Here is a 14,822-nt window from a genome sequence, read left to right as displayed (position 1 = left end):
TCTCAGGAGAGGCACCAAGGTGCATTGTGAGTTTGGCCCCCGTGAGCTTAAAATACACTATGTTTTCTAGTCCCAAGAGGTTTCCCACAGCCTGAGAGGTTGGGACGGTCATCTCCAGGCCCCTTCCCATTCCTGTGCTGTGTCTTCTGTTCACTCAGAAGTCTCGTACTGGGATTAGCCACAGCTTCTTTCCAGAGACTATTTCAGGCACACAGGGACCTTTTATCCACATTTCTCTTGGTACCTTGGACCAAATCAGCAGTGCCTTTGACACGGTTGTGTTGAAAAATGACCCACCCACTAAAAAGCTCTGCTTGCTTCCTGGGCAAGGACGTTTGCAAAGTCAGGGGAGGGGAGGCTGGAGTGGAGGCAGAGTGCATGCCAGCGGCCTGCCCTGGCCTCCCCGAAGCTGAGTGCTCTTCTTTCTGACCCACAAGCCCCTTGCACGTTGTTTAACTGCTCCAGGAAAGCTGATCTGTGCACCCAGGAGGGGCATTGCCAGTTGCCTTGGTTTGCAGGATCCTCTGCGTCAGAGGTTCTCAACCAGCGCTGATTTTGTCCCCTGGAGACACTTAGCAATGCCGGGGGACGTTTTAGATTGTCACAGCAGGAGGAGAGGGTGCTGCTGCACCCGTAGGATGCTATTCAACATCCCAGGGTGCATAGGACAGCCCCTTAGAATAGAGAATTTCTGATCCTGATGTCAGCAGCGTCATCCAGGGCGAGCGTGTGCTCAGTTGGCCCCGTTCTGCAGGCTGTGGCCCAGACACAGCCCTGAGGTTTGCCACATCTGGGCTTCTCAGCGGTGAGAGGAGGGTGAGAGTTCTGCTGAAGGTTCCTGACCGTGAACTCGCTGACACATCAGAGCTGCTTCATCTGCCCTGTGGAAAACGTGCTTTTCTCTTTGCAGAACCTGAGAGCCAGAAGCAACAAGGATGCCAAGGACCAAACGACCAAGAACTCTCTGGAAAGTGAGTTCTCTGTGCCGAAGCCCCTGCATGCCCCTGTGGTGGCGGCCGCTGCCAGCAGACAGGAGCAGCCAGGGCGCCCAGCGGGGTCACACTCCGGCCCCTCTGCTGCTCCAGATTTCCAGTAGTGGGGGGTGGGGGGATGGGGAGGGAGCAGCACTGGCCATGGTGGGTGCGGAGGGACAGGGTCAGGACCTGTTGCCACCAATGGGGGGTGGGGGTGGGGCAGGGAACCAGGAAGAGGTGGGAGTTATCGGAAGCCCACAAAGCAGGCACTGCCGGGCATTTACAGTGTCATCTTGTTGTCCCAACAGCCCTGCAGGAGGCTCTTGTCTTCCCTTGTTTCAGATGATAAAACAGGTTTAGGGTGGAAAGGACCGTGTAGAACGCAGATTCAGAGTGGCTGGGCAGGGGTCAGGGCCAAGTAGTCGGGCTCCCGGGCCTGTGTTTGCCCTCATCCCTCTGGGCAGAGTGAGCTCAGGAGCAACAAGGTACTTCTCGTTTCTGGCTGTTAGGGTCTTGGGAGGAGTTACGCTCGCAGAGAACAGCAGACGAGGGCCGGGGCCACAGCTACACCGCCCTCTGAGCCAGTTTCCCCCATTTCTGTAAAATGGGGATAACAGTGCATGCCCTGCACTAGTCGTGGGGGTTATGGGCGGAGCTCCACCCTACATGTGAGAACACGTGAAGCGCCTGAGCCCGTGATGGGCTGTGCCCACCATGGAAAAGCGGGGACGGCCCTGGCCGGTTGGGGCTCCATGCTGCCGGCGTCCAGGGGTCCAAAAACGCTTATAAAACCAAGAGCCGCATCTCAGCCTCAGGCTTGGATACGCACGGAGTAGCGTGCTGGTCCGCACCCCTGGCCTGGGATCTGCGCCGGCGCTTCCTCCCCAGAGTGCTGGCCGGCTCCCTGACCCCAGGCCGGGGGGCCGTCAACACGGAGGCCTTTGAATGCTTGCTGCTGTCAGCCACGCAGGCTCGGGTTCTGCTCAGCCCTGGACCTGGCACTGGTGTCACAGACTGAAGGCTCACAGCCATGTTCCCGACCTTCCAATGCGTCGGGTTCAACCTTGTCACTGAGCGGAGGGGAGGTGGGGTTCCCAGGGAATGTGGAGGCTGAGGCTGCCCCCACCTCCACCCTTGCAGTGAGGGTGGGTGGGCAGGCGGGCGGTCAGCCTTCTCTCACCCTTCGTCTCTCCGCAGCCCTGCTCTACAAGCCTGTGGACCGGGTCACGAGGAGCACACTGGTCCTGCATGTGAGTCCCTCGGGCCCGGGGCCTCCTTGCCCTGGGGTTCTTGGCTTCTGTCCTGGGGCTGACACCGATATCTGTCAATTTTGCCCACCTGCCCCCTTTTCTGCCACGCACCTGTACTGAGGATGCAGAAGTGAGGCACCTCTGCCATCCCTGGGCTCCTGGGGGTGGGAGGGGGGAACGCAGCAGGCTCGCCAGGTGTTCCAGATGCCTCATCAGAGCGGGTACAGGTAGGGAGCATCCCGTCCCACATGGACAGAGGCTTGTGGGTGGAGAAGCTTCCCCGGGGGAGAGGGCGGGGACACATAGCACAGGTTGGAGCACCAATGGCAGGTGCATCCCGGGGCTGTGGTCAGACCACATTCTCCAGCCAGGAGAACGTGTGCAGAGAGGGTGTGCAGGGAGGCCCACCTGGCGGGGCTGCTCCCAAAGGCAGTGGGGAGTCACTTGCACATTATTAAGTGGTCGTCTTAATACTGAGAAACAAAAGCAGGGGAAAAAAGGCCCCCGATCCTGCCAGGTGATCCTATTTGTCTGTATTTAGAGTAAGTCTTACATGCACATTTTTAAAAAAATTTATTTATTTATTTTGGCTATGTTGGGTCTTCGTTGTTGCGCGGGCTCTCTCTAGTTGCGGCGAGCAGGGGCTACTCTTCGTTGCGGTGCACGGGCTTCTCATTGTGGTGGCTTCTCTTGTTGCGGAGCACGGGCTCTAGGCACGTGGGCTTCAGTTGTTGTGGCACGTGGGTTCAGTAGTTGTGGCTTGCGGACTCTAGAGCACAGGCTCAGTAGTTGTGGCACACGGGCTTAGTTGCTCTGTGACATGTGGGATCTTCCCGGACTAGAGCTCGAACCTGGGTCCCCTGCACTGGCAGGCGGATTCTTAACCACTGCGCCACCAGGGAAGCCCGACATGCACATTTTTAAAAAAATATACAACCAAGTCACAGAAGTGTTTGAAGTGTCCGTTTCCTGTCTTGCTTCCTCCGCACAAAGGAGCCACCACCACAAGGATCTTTATGCCGACACACGTGGCATCTTTCTAAATCACTCAGACGGTGTTGTGCTGTGCATACCATTCCACATGTGGCTTTTTACCCCTTAATGTTATATTGTGGCAGTTGTCCCACTTTGGCCCAAACAGCTCTGCCTTGTTCATTTTTAAGCTGCGTGGTTTTCCATCCAGTGCACGTTTCAGAACTTCTTACCATCCTCTGACTAAGAGTTCCTGGATGGAGGGAGATAAGCTGAGATTTGCGGTTTGGGAGGCTCTGGCCGGTGGCCCATCAGAGTCCTGGAGATCCTTTATTTGGTTCCCTCACCACGATGAGCCCAGGCCTGGCAGGGGGAAGCCAGAGCCACCAGGAGCGGTGGGGGGGGGACTGGGATCCCCAACACCAGAGCCTCCCCTGAGCTTACTTCATCTCCCCAGGTTCTCTTTGCTGTAGGATTTGGGAGCTAAGAGGGTTTTGTTTCTCTGAACCAGGAAGCCGTAGACTTTGAGCACAAATTATGTGCATTTGCAGTAGAGAAGGATTCTCAGGCTCTGATCTAAAAGAGGAGGAGCCGGGGGCTTCCCTGGTGGCGCAGTGGTTGAGAGGCCGCCTGCCGATGCAGGGGACACGGGTTCATGCCCCGGTCCGGGAAGATCCCACATGCCGCAGAGCGGCTGGGCCCGTGAGCCATGGCCGCTAAGCCTGCGCGTCCGGAGCCTGTGCTCCGCAATGGGAGAGGCCACAATGGTGAGAGGCCCGCGTACCGCAAAAAAAAAATAAAATAAATAAAAGAGGAGGAGCTGGGAAGGTCAGGGGCTTTCTCCTGACCTCACGTGGACCGGCGGACCAGGATGGGTTCTGCCCCAGGGGACCTGTGACAATGTCCAGGGAAATTTTTGCTTGTCACAACCACACATGAGGGGGCGCCACTGCCATCGAATGGGCAGAGGCCAGGGACGGTGCCAGCATCCTCCAGTGCCCGGACAGCCCCCATCAAAACCAGCCCTGCATGTCACCAGGGCCCGGGTAGAGAAACCTGCCCCAGACCTGTAGCGTGGAGCCCCTCTCTGCAATGCGCAAACAGCATAGACTTGTGGGGCGCCGTTAGGGGCCTGCTCCTGGCACAGTGCTCGCACAAGTGCTGCCGCGCGGCCCAAGCCATGGTGAGAGGCGGCCCCAGGTCACACCCAGCGCGTCTGCGGCTCTCACAGCAGAGATGCCGGGGCTGCTCTGACTCCATCCTTTGTCCAATGCAGGACTTGCTGAAACACACCCCGTCTGGCCACCCCGACCACCTGCTGCTGCAAGACGCCCTCCGCATCTCGCAGAACTTCCTGTCCAGCATTAACGAGGAGATCACGCCCCGCCGGCAGTCCATGACCGTGAAGAAGGGAGAGGTGAGCATGGCGGCCGAGCAGAGGTGGGCGTGGGGCCCACTGTATCCACACAGCTCAGCCCAACACAGAAACGCCTGGACTTGGGGGCCCTTGACCCTGGCAGGGTGAACCCAGGCCATTGTGCAGGGCATCGGGGTGTGGTTTCAGGGGTGCGGGCCTCACTTGGGGGGTTATGTCTCGGGCACCGCCCACCCTGCCGGATCAGGGTCCCCAGCTAAGGAGAGCGGTGAGAAGGAGGATGGCATTTGTGTGCTGGGGACCACTCGGTTCCTCTTGAGCGTTCTTTCATTAACATACAGTTAACAGTGGGTTTAAGGACTTTAAAGCGGATGAAGGGGAGGGGCGTGTGGTTTGTGTTTGCGGCCAGAGAACGGCTGGAGAACGAAGAACGAACGTGGTTGACTTCTTCGGCCAGGAGGGCTCTCCTTCCCCTCCTCCCTCCCTCTCTGACAGCCCATCCCAGTCTCCATCTCTCTGCACATCGTAGATGACAGGGTGTGGAACAGAGGGGCTCAGACGCCACCCCTGCCACCTCCGCTCCTTCCCGGGAGGGGCCCAGCCCGGTGCCAGGCAGCTTGCAGCGAGATGGCAGAGGTGTGCCAGTCAGGGGCGGCGTCTAGTGTGAGCATCTTTCGTTGGAAGCGGCACCGTGGCGCGGGGCGGGGGGGGCGGACCCGCGGCCTCTGGGGTCTCGTGCAGGGACAGGAGCCGTATGGCCCAGCAACACGTGGGCTGGCAGCAAACCTTACTGTAGCTGCCGCTCGAAACCACTCCTCTTCCCGTTGGTGTGCCAGGTGCTCGGCGGCGCCGAGGCTGACCCTCCGGGACTTGGGGCTGGCGGGCAGGCTGCTCTCAGCCCTGTGCTTCCACACCTGTGTGGGAAGTGGTACCTGAGTGCTCGGCCTCCCTTGTCTGCAGTTCACACGGTCTCACCAGGCTCGGGATTTGCTTCCGCCAACTCCTGTCCCTATCGGGTTCGTGCTGCCTGGTCTCCCCTCCTGGGACACCATGCTGTCTCGCAGGCAGTTCCTTTGTAAGAGCACCGCCCTCCTGGGAAGCAGCTGTGTGAGTCCTTCTGTGGGTGCTGAGTCTGCGCCTGTCTCCCGCTGCACTTAGGTTCCCCGGGGAGAAGCGCCTCTTTGCTCTTCGGGTCATTGGAAGCAGCTGCCTTCGGGAATTGAGGAAAATCAGATGTCGCCTGGCAGTTGTCAGCCAGGCCCTTGAGCCCGCATCTGTATCCCAGGCCCCCTTCCCCGTGGACCCATGGTCGGGGTCCCGGGGCGCCTGAGTAGGAAGTGTGTAGGGGCCGGTGCTTCATGGGGGCAGGGCTTCTACCTGCGCCCACCCCATCCCCACCAGCATCTGGTCCTGTTGACCTGTGGTGTCTGCTCCTTGAGGGGAATCGCTTGGGTGCCTCAGCCACGAATCGGGGAGAAAGGCCGGTGACACTGAAAGGTCAGGAGTCTGAGTCGCACGCGCCTTCATTCAGGGTTCTCCGTCAGGAGCACAGTAAGGGAGATAGGTGGCAGCTAGACCAGGATTCAGGCCGATCCACACCTACACCACTGCCTGGGACGACCTCGAGAGCTGGGGGCTGGGGTCCACAGATAGAGACAGAATGAGGCCTGACCCCTGGGCCAGGGTCCAGGCTCCCTTCGTGGATTTGCCAGTATCGTGGGTGGGGGCCCTGCTTTCCTGGAGCTGGGAGACCCTTCCTGCCCATCTGCGCATTTTCTGTTTGAGCCACTGCAGGACCCCAGGGTGGGCTGGGGTTCAGAAGTGAGACCTGGGGCCTCCTTGGGAGGGAGGACATCTGCCACGATGGGGAAGCTCGTGGTGAGAAAATCCTACTGCGCTCAGAGGACAGCCACACCGTCCACTCCCCGCACTGTGCACCTCGTGTGGCCCTCGGAGACGGGGTGCAGCACAGAGCAAGGCTCAGGCCAGGATGTCATGGGGTGGGGGGCTTCTCCTGGAAAGATGAGGATTTGCACAGGCAGGGGTGCATGGGGAGGGGCCGGGCAACTGAGTCCACCCATCAGAGCCCCGCAGGGCTGCCGTCTGAGCCCGTGTCTACTACCACGGATGGGTGGATGTACGGGGCTGCCACAAGTGCCAGGGTGATGCTGGTGGCCTCTGGAGGATGAAGTTGGTGGCTGGGGTGGGATTTTGGATGAACCTGTGAGCGGCAGGACCCGGCGGGGAGGAGGGGAAGGGCCTGCAGGGGGCTCCATCAGGGCTGGGACCCTGGACAATTCTGACCTGCTGACAGAGGGGGCGAATCCACCTCTGAGCTGGACGTCGGGGGCCCTCTGCTGGCAGTGGCCAGAAGCTCAGCTCCTTTGTGTGGAGAAAGGACTGCAGTCCCCCCCTCCTCACAGAATGTCCCTTGGTCCTGCCTCCTGGGCTGGAAGACCATCTGCGTGTCCCTGCCGAGGGGGCATTCCTCGAGGACCTGAGTGTCCCAGGACCTGCCCCCCGGCACAGACCCCGCAGTCAGGCTGCCCAGGTCTCCAGTGCTGCATGGCCGTGTCCCCAGGTGCACATGCTTCTGTGCTTCCCATGGGTGCGGACGCGGGGCTTGCCTATGCCCACAGCAGGCGGGGGAGGGCAGTGACGATGGGTCACGGCCTGGGCGCCTGGGCAGCCCTCCTGCCCTCCCACTCATGGTCTGGTTGGCACTGGCGGCTCCCATGTAAATCATCCGGTCTCCGTGCCAGGGCCTGGCCGGCTGCTGTGAGCCGAGCTGCGCATGACGGTGATGTGGGGGTGTTGGGGGGCCTGGCCCAGGCTGCATTTGCTTCTCGGGGGCTCCTGCTGAGAGTGTGGGGGGAGTTCAGGGATGCACAGGTTCCCTGAGAAGAACCTCAGGCGGCAGGTGGCAGTGGAGCCAGGTGCCCAGACCTGCTTGGGGGGGGGGGGGGTGTTGGGGGGGCTGTTGGGGGGGGTGACAGGGGTAGGCAGATGCTGTGAGTCTTTGCCCCCTGTGGTGTGTGTGCCTGACCCTCCGGACCCTTCCCAGGCCATCACAGAGAGGGGTGGGAAGTTGCCCTTTCTCGGGGGCCTTCTCTGAGGCCAGGCGGGCAGGGTCCCCATTGAGCACCTGGTCTCTTTCCTCCTGAGCACAGACCCCCGAGTGTCCCCGCTCGCTCCCTGTGCTGCCTGGGGTGGATGGTGGAGCTCCCTGAGGCTCAGGCTCTCATCTTCGAAGTGGGCACAAGGACCCACCCGCAGCAGGAGGGTCACATCCAATGACAGGCCACGTGCTGGCACAGCACACCCGGGGCGCGTGGGGCAGCCTCTCATCCTGTCTCTGTGTCCTCGGCACAGCACGGCGCCAGCCCGGATGAGGTGGCAGGCACTGTTTGTCCACTGAATTACCAACTTACCTCCATGTGCCCTGGAAACTTGTGAGCCATGGGACCATCCCTTGTCTTTCAGATGAAGCCCCCAGGGGCAGAGAGGCACAGGGCTTGCTGGGAACTGGTGCCTCTAGTCTCCCTGCTCCTTCGAGGATGCCTGAGGGTCAGGGGTGGGCATCAGAGGTGTAAAGCCCCTAGGTGGGCCCCTACCATCAGTGGGCACTGACCTCAGAAGGACTAGAATGTGGGGTCCCAGCTGGGGGACCCCTGCCCAGCCTCCTGATTCCCTCAGATCCAGGCCCAGCCCTTAGCGTGACTGCCCCCTCTCGGAGTTCTCCCGGCCTGTCTCCTCCCCCCTTACCAGGCAGTCCCCTCTAGGCCGAGCCCTAAGCTCTTGTTACCTGAGCCTTGACGGTCCCCGTACGAGAACGTCCCCTCTGCACGTGGCCGGCCTCTTGCCTGGGTCTCCAGGCCTGTCCTGGGGACGTGTGGGCCTCCCTGCTCAGAAGGGCTCTCCCGTCGCCTTGGCTGCAATGTCTCCTCCGGCCTCCAGGCCAGTGGCTGTGACTCTGTCTGGGGCTTGGGAACTTTGATGAACAAAGAGCAAGGCGTTTGGCGTGTGTGCTTGCGGGCGGATGAGGTGGAAGGAGCGCTGGGAAGTGGGTGTGAGGGTTGGAGGTGGGGGGAGTGGAGGCCCTGGCCGCCCCTGCCCTGACCAGCCCCCCGCCCCCTGCAGCACCGGCAGCTGCTGAAGGACAGCTTCATGGTGGAGCTGGTGGAGGGGGCCCGCAAGCTGCGGCACGTCTTCCTCTTCACTGACCTGCTCCTGTGCACCAAACTCAAGAAGCAGAGCGGAGGGTGAGTGGCGGTGCGGCCCCGGCCGAGGGGGGGGTCCCTGGGGCATGGGGTGGTTTCTACAGGAGGAGACCTGGTGTTCTTTCCAGTGAGCCTCGAGAGGTCGTAACCTGTTGCCAGGCTGCTCTCGTTAGCTACATTCTGTTTCCAACTGGACGTGATGCCAGGCTCAAGGTCAAAGTTCATCATTAGGAATCTGGAGACATTCAGGGTCTGGGTGGGTGACCAGGCTGTTGACTGTGACTTCAGGTGCAATTGAGGGGCTGTCATGTCGTGACCCAGACAGGTCGGGGGGCTGCAGGGTCTGATGCAGGTGGGGGATGGACACTGGCTGCCCCTCTCCTGTCCTTGGAGGGCATCACTAGGTGATCCCTACATTTTGTTTTCCCGAGATCATGGTGGCTTCTAAGTGATTCTCAGGATTGGCCTGTAGACCCCACCCAAACCCCCAGGGCTCAGACCACACAGGTTGCAGCAGTGGGGGGCCGGGGGGTGGGAAGCAGTGGCTGGAATGGAGGAAAGAAGGTCTGGGAAGAACCAGAACTGGGCTCTTCACCCCATCCTGCCATCGCCACGCTGAGTGGGTTTAATCAGAAGAGAGCCTTGGTTTCCCCATTTGTCGAGGGAGGGATTACACCGGGTAGATTTGCAGCCCCTCAAACTCTACAGCTCTGGACGTGTCTGCAGTCCTCTCCTGACTGTCATTGGCAGCCTACGTGGTCTCCCGCGTCAGGGAGCCTGTGAGCCACCACCGTCAGCACAGAGTAGGGTGGATGAGGGCTTGTCAGACCTGTGGGGCCTGGGTCACACGTGCACAATGACCCTCCCCAGGGGTCACCGAGGCTGGATCGCCAGTGTCTGCCTGTGGCCTTATCCCAGCCTGTCTCAGGGACCATGAGCAGAGTTTGAAGGTCAGGTAAACTTCGTGGCCATGAGCTTAGGGTTCCCCAGAGTCGAAAGCAGTGACTTAAGCAAAGGAAGGTGGTCAGCCTGTTAACCTGCCCCTCCCCCCACCCAGCAAAACCCAGCAATATGACTGCAAATGGTACATCCCGCTCACGGATCTCAGCTTCCAGACAGTAGACGACTCGGAAGCCACACCCAACATCCCCCTGGTGCTGGATGAGGAGCTGGATGCCATGAAGATCAAGATCTCCCAGATCAAGAGTGACATCCAGAGAGAGAAGGTGGGGCTGGGGCGTGGTGCCAGGCCGGGCTCTGCAGCTCGAGTGGGCAGCGTCCCCTCACGCTGGCAGGCGGGCGAGTTCTGCAGGGTATCTGACCCCACTTCTGGTCTCTGGGACCTGCTGGGACCCCTGTGAGCCCTCGTAGTGCCAGGCCTCCCGTCAGGCATGGAGCCATCCAGGATGGGGTGGGGGGAGGTGCCCCTCTGTCCCTCTTATAACTGCCCTGATCCGGAGCAAATCCCAGGCTGGGCGGAAACACGGCCCCTCCACGGGGTCTGGTCTGCACCCAGCAGGCCCCTGGTTGTTTCTGGAGAGGAACAGTGTTCTGGAGGAACAGTGAGGGTGAACCCCTCGCCTGTAGGGTCAGCCCAGGCCAGAGCTGGTGCCTCACAGTGGCCAGAGACAAGGTGGGTCCCCAGAAGGTTGATGTCCAGGGACACCCTGCTGAGGTGGGTGCAGTAGGACAGGGGTCCTTCTCAGCCCTCACCCTACCCAACTTTCTGTACTGCAAACCGCACAGGATGGGGAAAGCACAGGAGCCCCAGGACCGGCATGAACTCTGGGTTGTTTATTCGTCCCGACGGACCCGTGGCCCCCATGGCAGAGTGTCCCGAGGCAGAGGGAAGCCAGGGCTGCATCCGCGGGGCTGTCAAGCTCTCTGCCACCACTCACCCATCCGAGCCATACCCTCTGCCTAGTGGCAGGCAGCACAGCCTCCCCCGGGGACAGAGGGCTTCAGGAGGGAGGAACATGACACGCGGCAGGGAGAGTTTTCCTAGCCAGGTCCTGGGGGTGCATGTCACCCTCCATCAGGACCCTTGCAGTCACTCCCGGGGGACCTGATGCTGAAATGTGGCAGATCCGGGAGCAGGGAGGGGCCTTTGGGGTCACGACAGGCCCCTTCACATTGTCCAAGTTCGGAGCAAGTGAAAAAAGGGAGGTTTGTGAGAGGAAGAACTTAATCCCTTAAGAAGGATGGGCTGAGCACATCCGGCAGTCTATGCCGGGCCTGGACGCTGTGGCCGAGACCCTGTCCACGCTGGGCCGCCAGATGGTCTCCCGTCCTCCACGGACCGAGCATCAGGGGTGGTGGGGCAGGCAGAGTGGGAGCGGGCCGCGCTGGGCCAGGGCTGGAAACGTGACCGTGCCCTCTGCCCACAGAGAGCCAACAAGGGCAGCAAGGCCATCGAGAGGCTGCGGAAGAAGCTCTCGGAGCAGGAGTCGCTGCTCTTGCTCATGTCCCCCAGCATGGCCTTCCGCGTGCACAGCCGCAACGGCAAGGTGAGTGCCCAGCGTGGCACACAGGCCGCTCTCTGGGGCTTTGGGCCGGAGCCCCCGTGGCTGGGAGGTGGTGGGGTCTCCAGGGCGTCTCAATAGGGCAGGGGGCTTGCAGGGCTGTGCAGACCCAGCCCTCGGTGCAGAAATGCTGTCCGGGACCTCTTGGGCCAGAGAGACAGCTTCTCTCCTGAGTGGCTTCTGCTGCCTCTGTAGCCGGGGCCTTTCCCTCCACGGGCATCATGCACTTGTCGGGGGGCAGCCGGTGGGGGGCAGCCGGTGGGCTTTGCGGGAGCCTTGCCTCTGCGTCATGGGCCCGGCCTGTGGGCATCAGCCCTCCCTTCTGCAGGTCCCACCTGGTGACCCCGGTGGCCCTACACTCTGATTCGTCACGACCCAGGCGCAGCAGGAGGGGCGGAGGGTGCAGGGAGGGACGAGCAGTGCTGTGAGCACAGCCACCCCAGCTCCGCTGGCCTGCAGCGCGGAGATGCTCGTGCCTCCTGTGGGCGTGCTGCAGGCTCCACGCGGTGACCAGGACGGAGCCCTGGATCCACTGGGTGCCCGCTCAGCCGGGGTGGAGATAACGGGTGTGCTCTCCCCCACCCCCAGAGCTACACGTTCCTGATCTCATCCGACTATGAGCGGGCCGAGTGGAGGGAGAACATCCGGGAGCAGCAGAAGAAATGTGAGTGGGCCGTGCGCCCAGGCTGTGGGCTCGGGAGCGTCAGGGCTGGATGGTCGCCTCCCATGCTCTCAAACCTTGTTTTCCCCAAGGGACAGTGGAACTTTTACCCAAGTGAAGTGTGCCGTGGAGCCCTAATATGGGAGATAATGGGGGAGGGGCTGTCCTGATAGGGCCCCCTGCCCTCTGTGCCCCCCCGCCTGCCCTCTGACCTCCTCCGTGAACCCCCTTCCCCTCCTCTGACCTTCTCTGATTTCCCTGCCTGCACCCCTGCTGCCTTTCCGAGGCTGCCATGCACGTGGCCCACCCGCCTTGCCTCCCCCCAGGCCTGCCACACACCCCAGCAGGTGCTGATGCCATACGGCCCTCGACTGGGCCCACCTGGGCAGCCACGCTGTGCTGGCCCTGCTCCCCTGTGCTTGACCGCTGTCAGGACAGGGTGCCCACTCCCCTCTGGATGGCCCCTTCTTTGGACGCTTCCCTCCGTTAGCAGTTCTTTCCTTCTGCTCAGCTCAGAGCTGCCCCGTCCTGCCTGGCAGCCTTCAGGGTGGGACGGCAGACCCTGCCCCAGGTCCTGGGGCTGCAGCTGCCTGGTTCCCTCCTCTGCCCCCAGCCATACGGTTTGGGATTCCCGAGCCATCCTTGCTAAAAGGTTTCTGCGTGTGCCCTGTGTGCCCCCCAAGGTAGGTTGGGGGCTCCGCACGCCTCTGCCCTGTCCTGAGCGCCTGTCCCCCCAGGGTTGTCATTCGTGCCTGTGCTGAGACCCCAGTGCCACTGTCTCCGGGGGCAGGCGGGCACTCCTGGTGACTCTGACGGCCAGTGCCTGGGGCCCTGCCAGAGTTCCTGTCCCAGGTGTCCTGTTGTAACCAGGGGCCCAGACCATTTACAGCATGTGTTGTCTGCTCAGAAATAATCCCCTTTGCCCACTTGGTGGAGAGAAGGGGGAGCAGGGGACAGAGCCCCACAGGAAGGTGCCCCAGACCACCCCCTCGCAACCGGTTGCCTTGAGACCGTGCCAAGGTGGTGGGCGGCCCTGTTTGTGAGCGTTGCGCAAAGATTCCTGCAACCCTCTGAGCCCAGCCTGGGCCCCCCGGGGCCATGCCTCACCTGCCCCTTACCGGCTCCTCCCTGGGAGCAGGTGGCCCCTGCGGTCCTCCTAACCAGGGTGTGCTGAGGACCCAATGGGGGTATGTCTGAAAACACCCCATGGGGGTCCTGGGGAGTCCGAGAGCTGGGCAGACTCACCAGTCGGTGCGCCTGTGCCCCCATCTTAGGTTTCAAGAGTTTCTCCCTCACGTCCGTGGAGCTGCAGATGCTGACCAACTCGTGCGTCAAGCTTCAGACCGTCCACAGCATCCCACTGACCATCAACAAAGAAGGTGGGCTGTGCCCCCCAGGCCGCCGTCCCTTTCTGCTGTTAGTGCCATCCTGGGACCAGAGACGTCCATTTCAAGGCTGGGTGTGCTGCTGAGGGCCTGTCGGCCTCTCCTGGATGTGGACGGGACGGGTTAGGGGTGGTAGCTCCCAGGCGGCGGCCACCGGGTGGTTGAGAAGACCGATGGCTTGGCCCCAAGTCCCGAGCCACTCCTCAGACCCTCTGCTCTGGGCCCCGCTCCCCATCCCCCGCCCGCCCCTCAGCCTGGTGCCGCCCGCCCCCACCTGTGGTTGTGCTGCATCTTGCGTTCACTGTTACACACTCGTGCACATGCAGCCACACGCAGGGGTATGCTTTGCACACTCAGGCACACACACCCCATCCACGTGGCATGCTCCCCGACCCTCTCCTGTCCCGAGAACCTGTCACGTCTCTTCTCGGTCCCTGGTTTGCCCATGTTGTGAACCCAACTAGATCCTAAGGTCCCCGAGACAGAGGCCACGATGGGTGTGTTTCTGCTCCTGACATTGCCTTGTCCCCTGCTAAGCAAGTGACAGTCACGTGGGGCCCTCATGAGGGTCACCTTGAAGCAGAACCTGTCACCTGCCTGCTTCTCCCAGGAGGACGGACGCTCACCTCTCTGGTCTCTCGCACAGATGATGAATCTCCCGGGCTCTACGGGTTCCTGAATGTCATCGTCCACTCCGCCACTGGCTTTAAGCAGAGTTCTAGTAAGCGGCTGGGTTGGGGAGGAAGGCGGCCGGACACTGAGCCGAAGGGTGCGGGGACCAGAGAAGCAGCTGACCGCCGGGAGGTGCGGTGCTGGCTGACGCCCACTGGGTGTGGAGTTGCTTTCCCCGGGGTGGGAAAGCAACTCCTGCTGTTGCCAGCGCGTTGCTCAGACCCTGCGAGCTGGGGAGCTGCCCCCTGCAGGCGAGTCCTGCAATTGCAGGGGCTGCGGTTTGCTATAGACCGAAAACGCTGCCTAGGTTGCCAGGAAGCCAGGAGGCTGAGGGCCGGCACCCTGACCCTGGTCAGCAGAGGAGATTCTGCCGCTCTGATGAGCCAGAGGGATACCCTTTTAATACTTCCCCCTGGGGGCACCTCTCCCAGCCACTTGAGCTGTCAGAGTGGTGAGGGCTGGTCGCATTTCAGCCCAGGTACAGCAGACGCTCACCTGTCAGCCTGGCACCAAGTTCTCGGGGTCCCTCGGAGGAGGACACAGGGCAGGCACCGTTCTGCTGACCTTCCCACTGTTGCTACAAAACCAAACAAGAAATCCCTGACGAGCCACAGGATAGAAGATATTTACAAACTGTGTATATATGATCAGGGCCTTGTATCCAGAACATATAGAGAACTCTTATAACGCAATGCTTGAGACAACCCAGTTTTTAAAAAATGAGCAAGAGATTCAGATAGACATAAACACATTTACAGATTTGTGGTTGAATGGGAGAAATGGGCATAAGA

The 14,822-nt window shown here is 61.2% G+C and overlaps 1 protein-coding gene across 2 annotated transcripts in view; it reads left to right on the top strand.

Annotated features, from left to right (window-relative positions):
* Positions 1–14,822, top strand: part of BCR (BCR activator of RhoGEF and GTPase) — a 101,783-nt gene that overhangs the window by 63,848 nt on the left and 23,113 nt on the right. The window contains exons 6-14 of one of the 2 annotated variants that reach the window (XM_033439696.2): positions 911–971; positions 2,172–2,224; positions 4,473–4,613; positions 8,712–8,833; positions 9,849–10,017; positions 11,179–11,298; positions 11,902–11,977; positions 13,249–13,353; positions 13,970–14,080. In XM_033439696.2, the coding sequence (XP_033295587.1) occupies positions 911–971; positions 2,172–2,224; positions 4,473–4,613; positions 8,712–8,833; positions 9,849–10,017; positions 11,179–11,298; positions 11,902–11,977; positions 13,249–13,353; positions 13,970–14,080 (958 nt within the window). The remainder of the gene's footprint in view (positions 1–910; positions 972–2,171; positions 2,225–4,472; positions 4,614–8,711; positions 8,834–9,848; positions 10,018–11,178; positions 11,299–11,901; positions 11,978–13,248; positions 13,354–13,969; positions 14,081–14,822) is intronic. The other variant, XM_004276061.4, reaches the window with a different exon arrangement.

This window comes from Orcinus orca, chromosome 15 (genome assembly GCF_937001465.1).
Source record: "Orcinus orca chromosome 15, mOrcOrc1.1, whole genome shotgun sequence".
In the NCBI taxonomy this organism is placed as follows: domain Eukaryota; kingdom Metazoa; phylum Chordata; class Mammalia; order Artiodactyla; family Delphinidae; genus Orcinus; species Orcinus orca.
The sequence above is the reverse complement of the archived record's forward strand: the minus strand, read 5'-3'. Positions and strand labels throughout refer to the sequence as shown.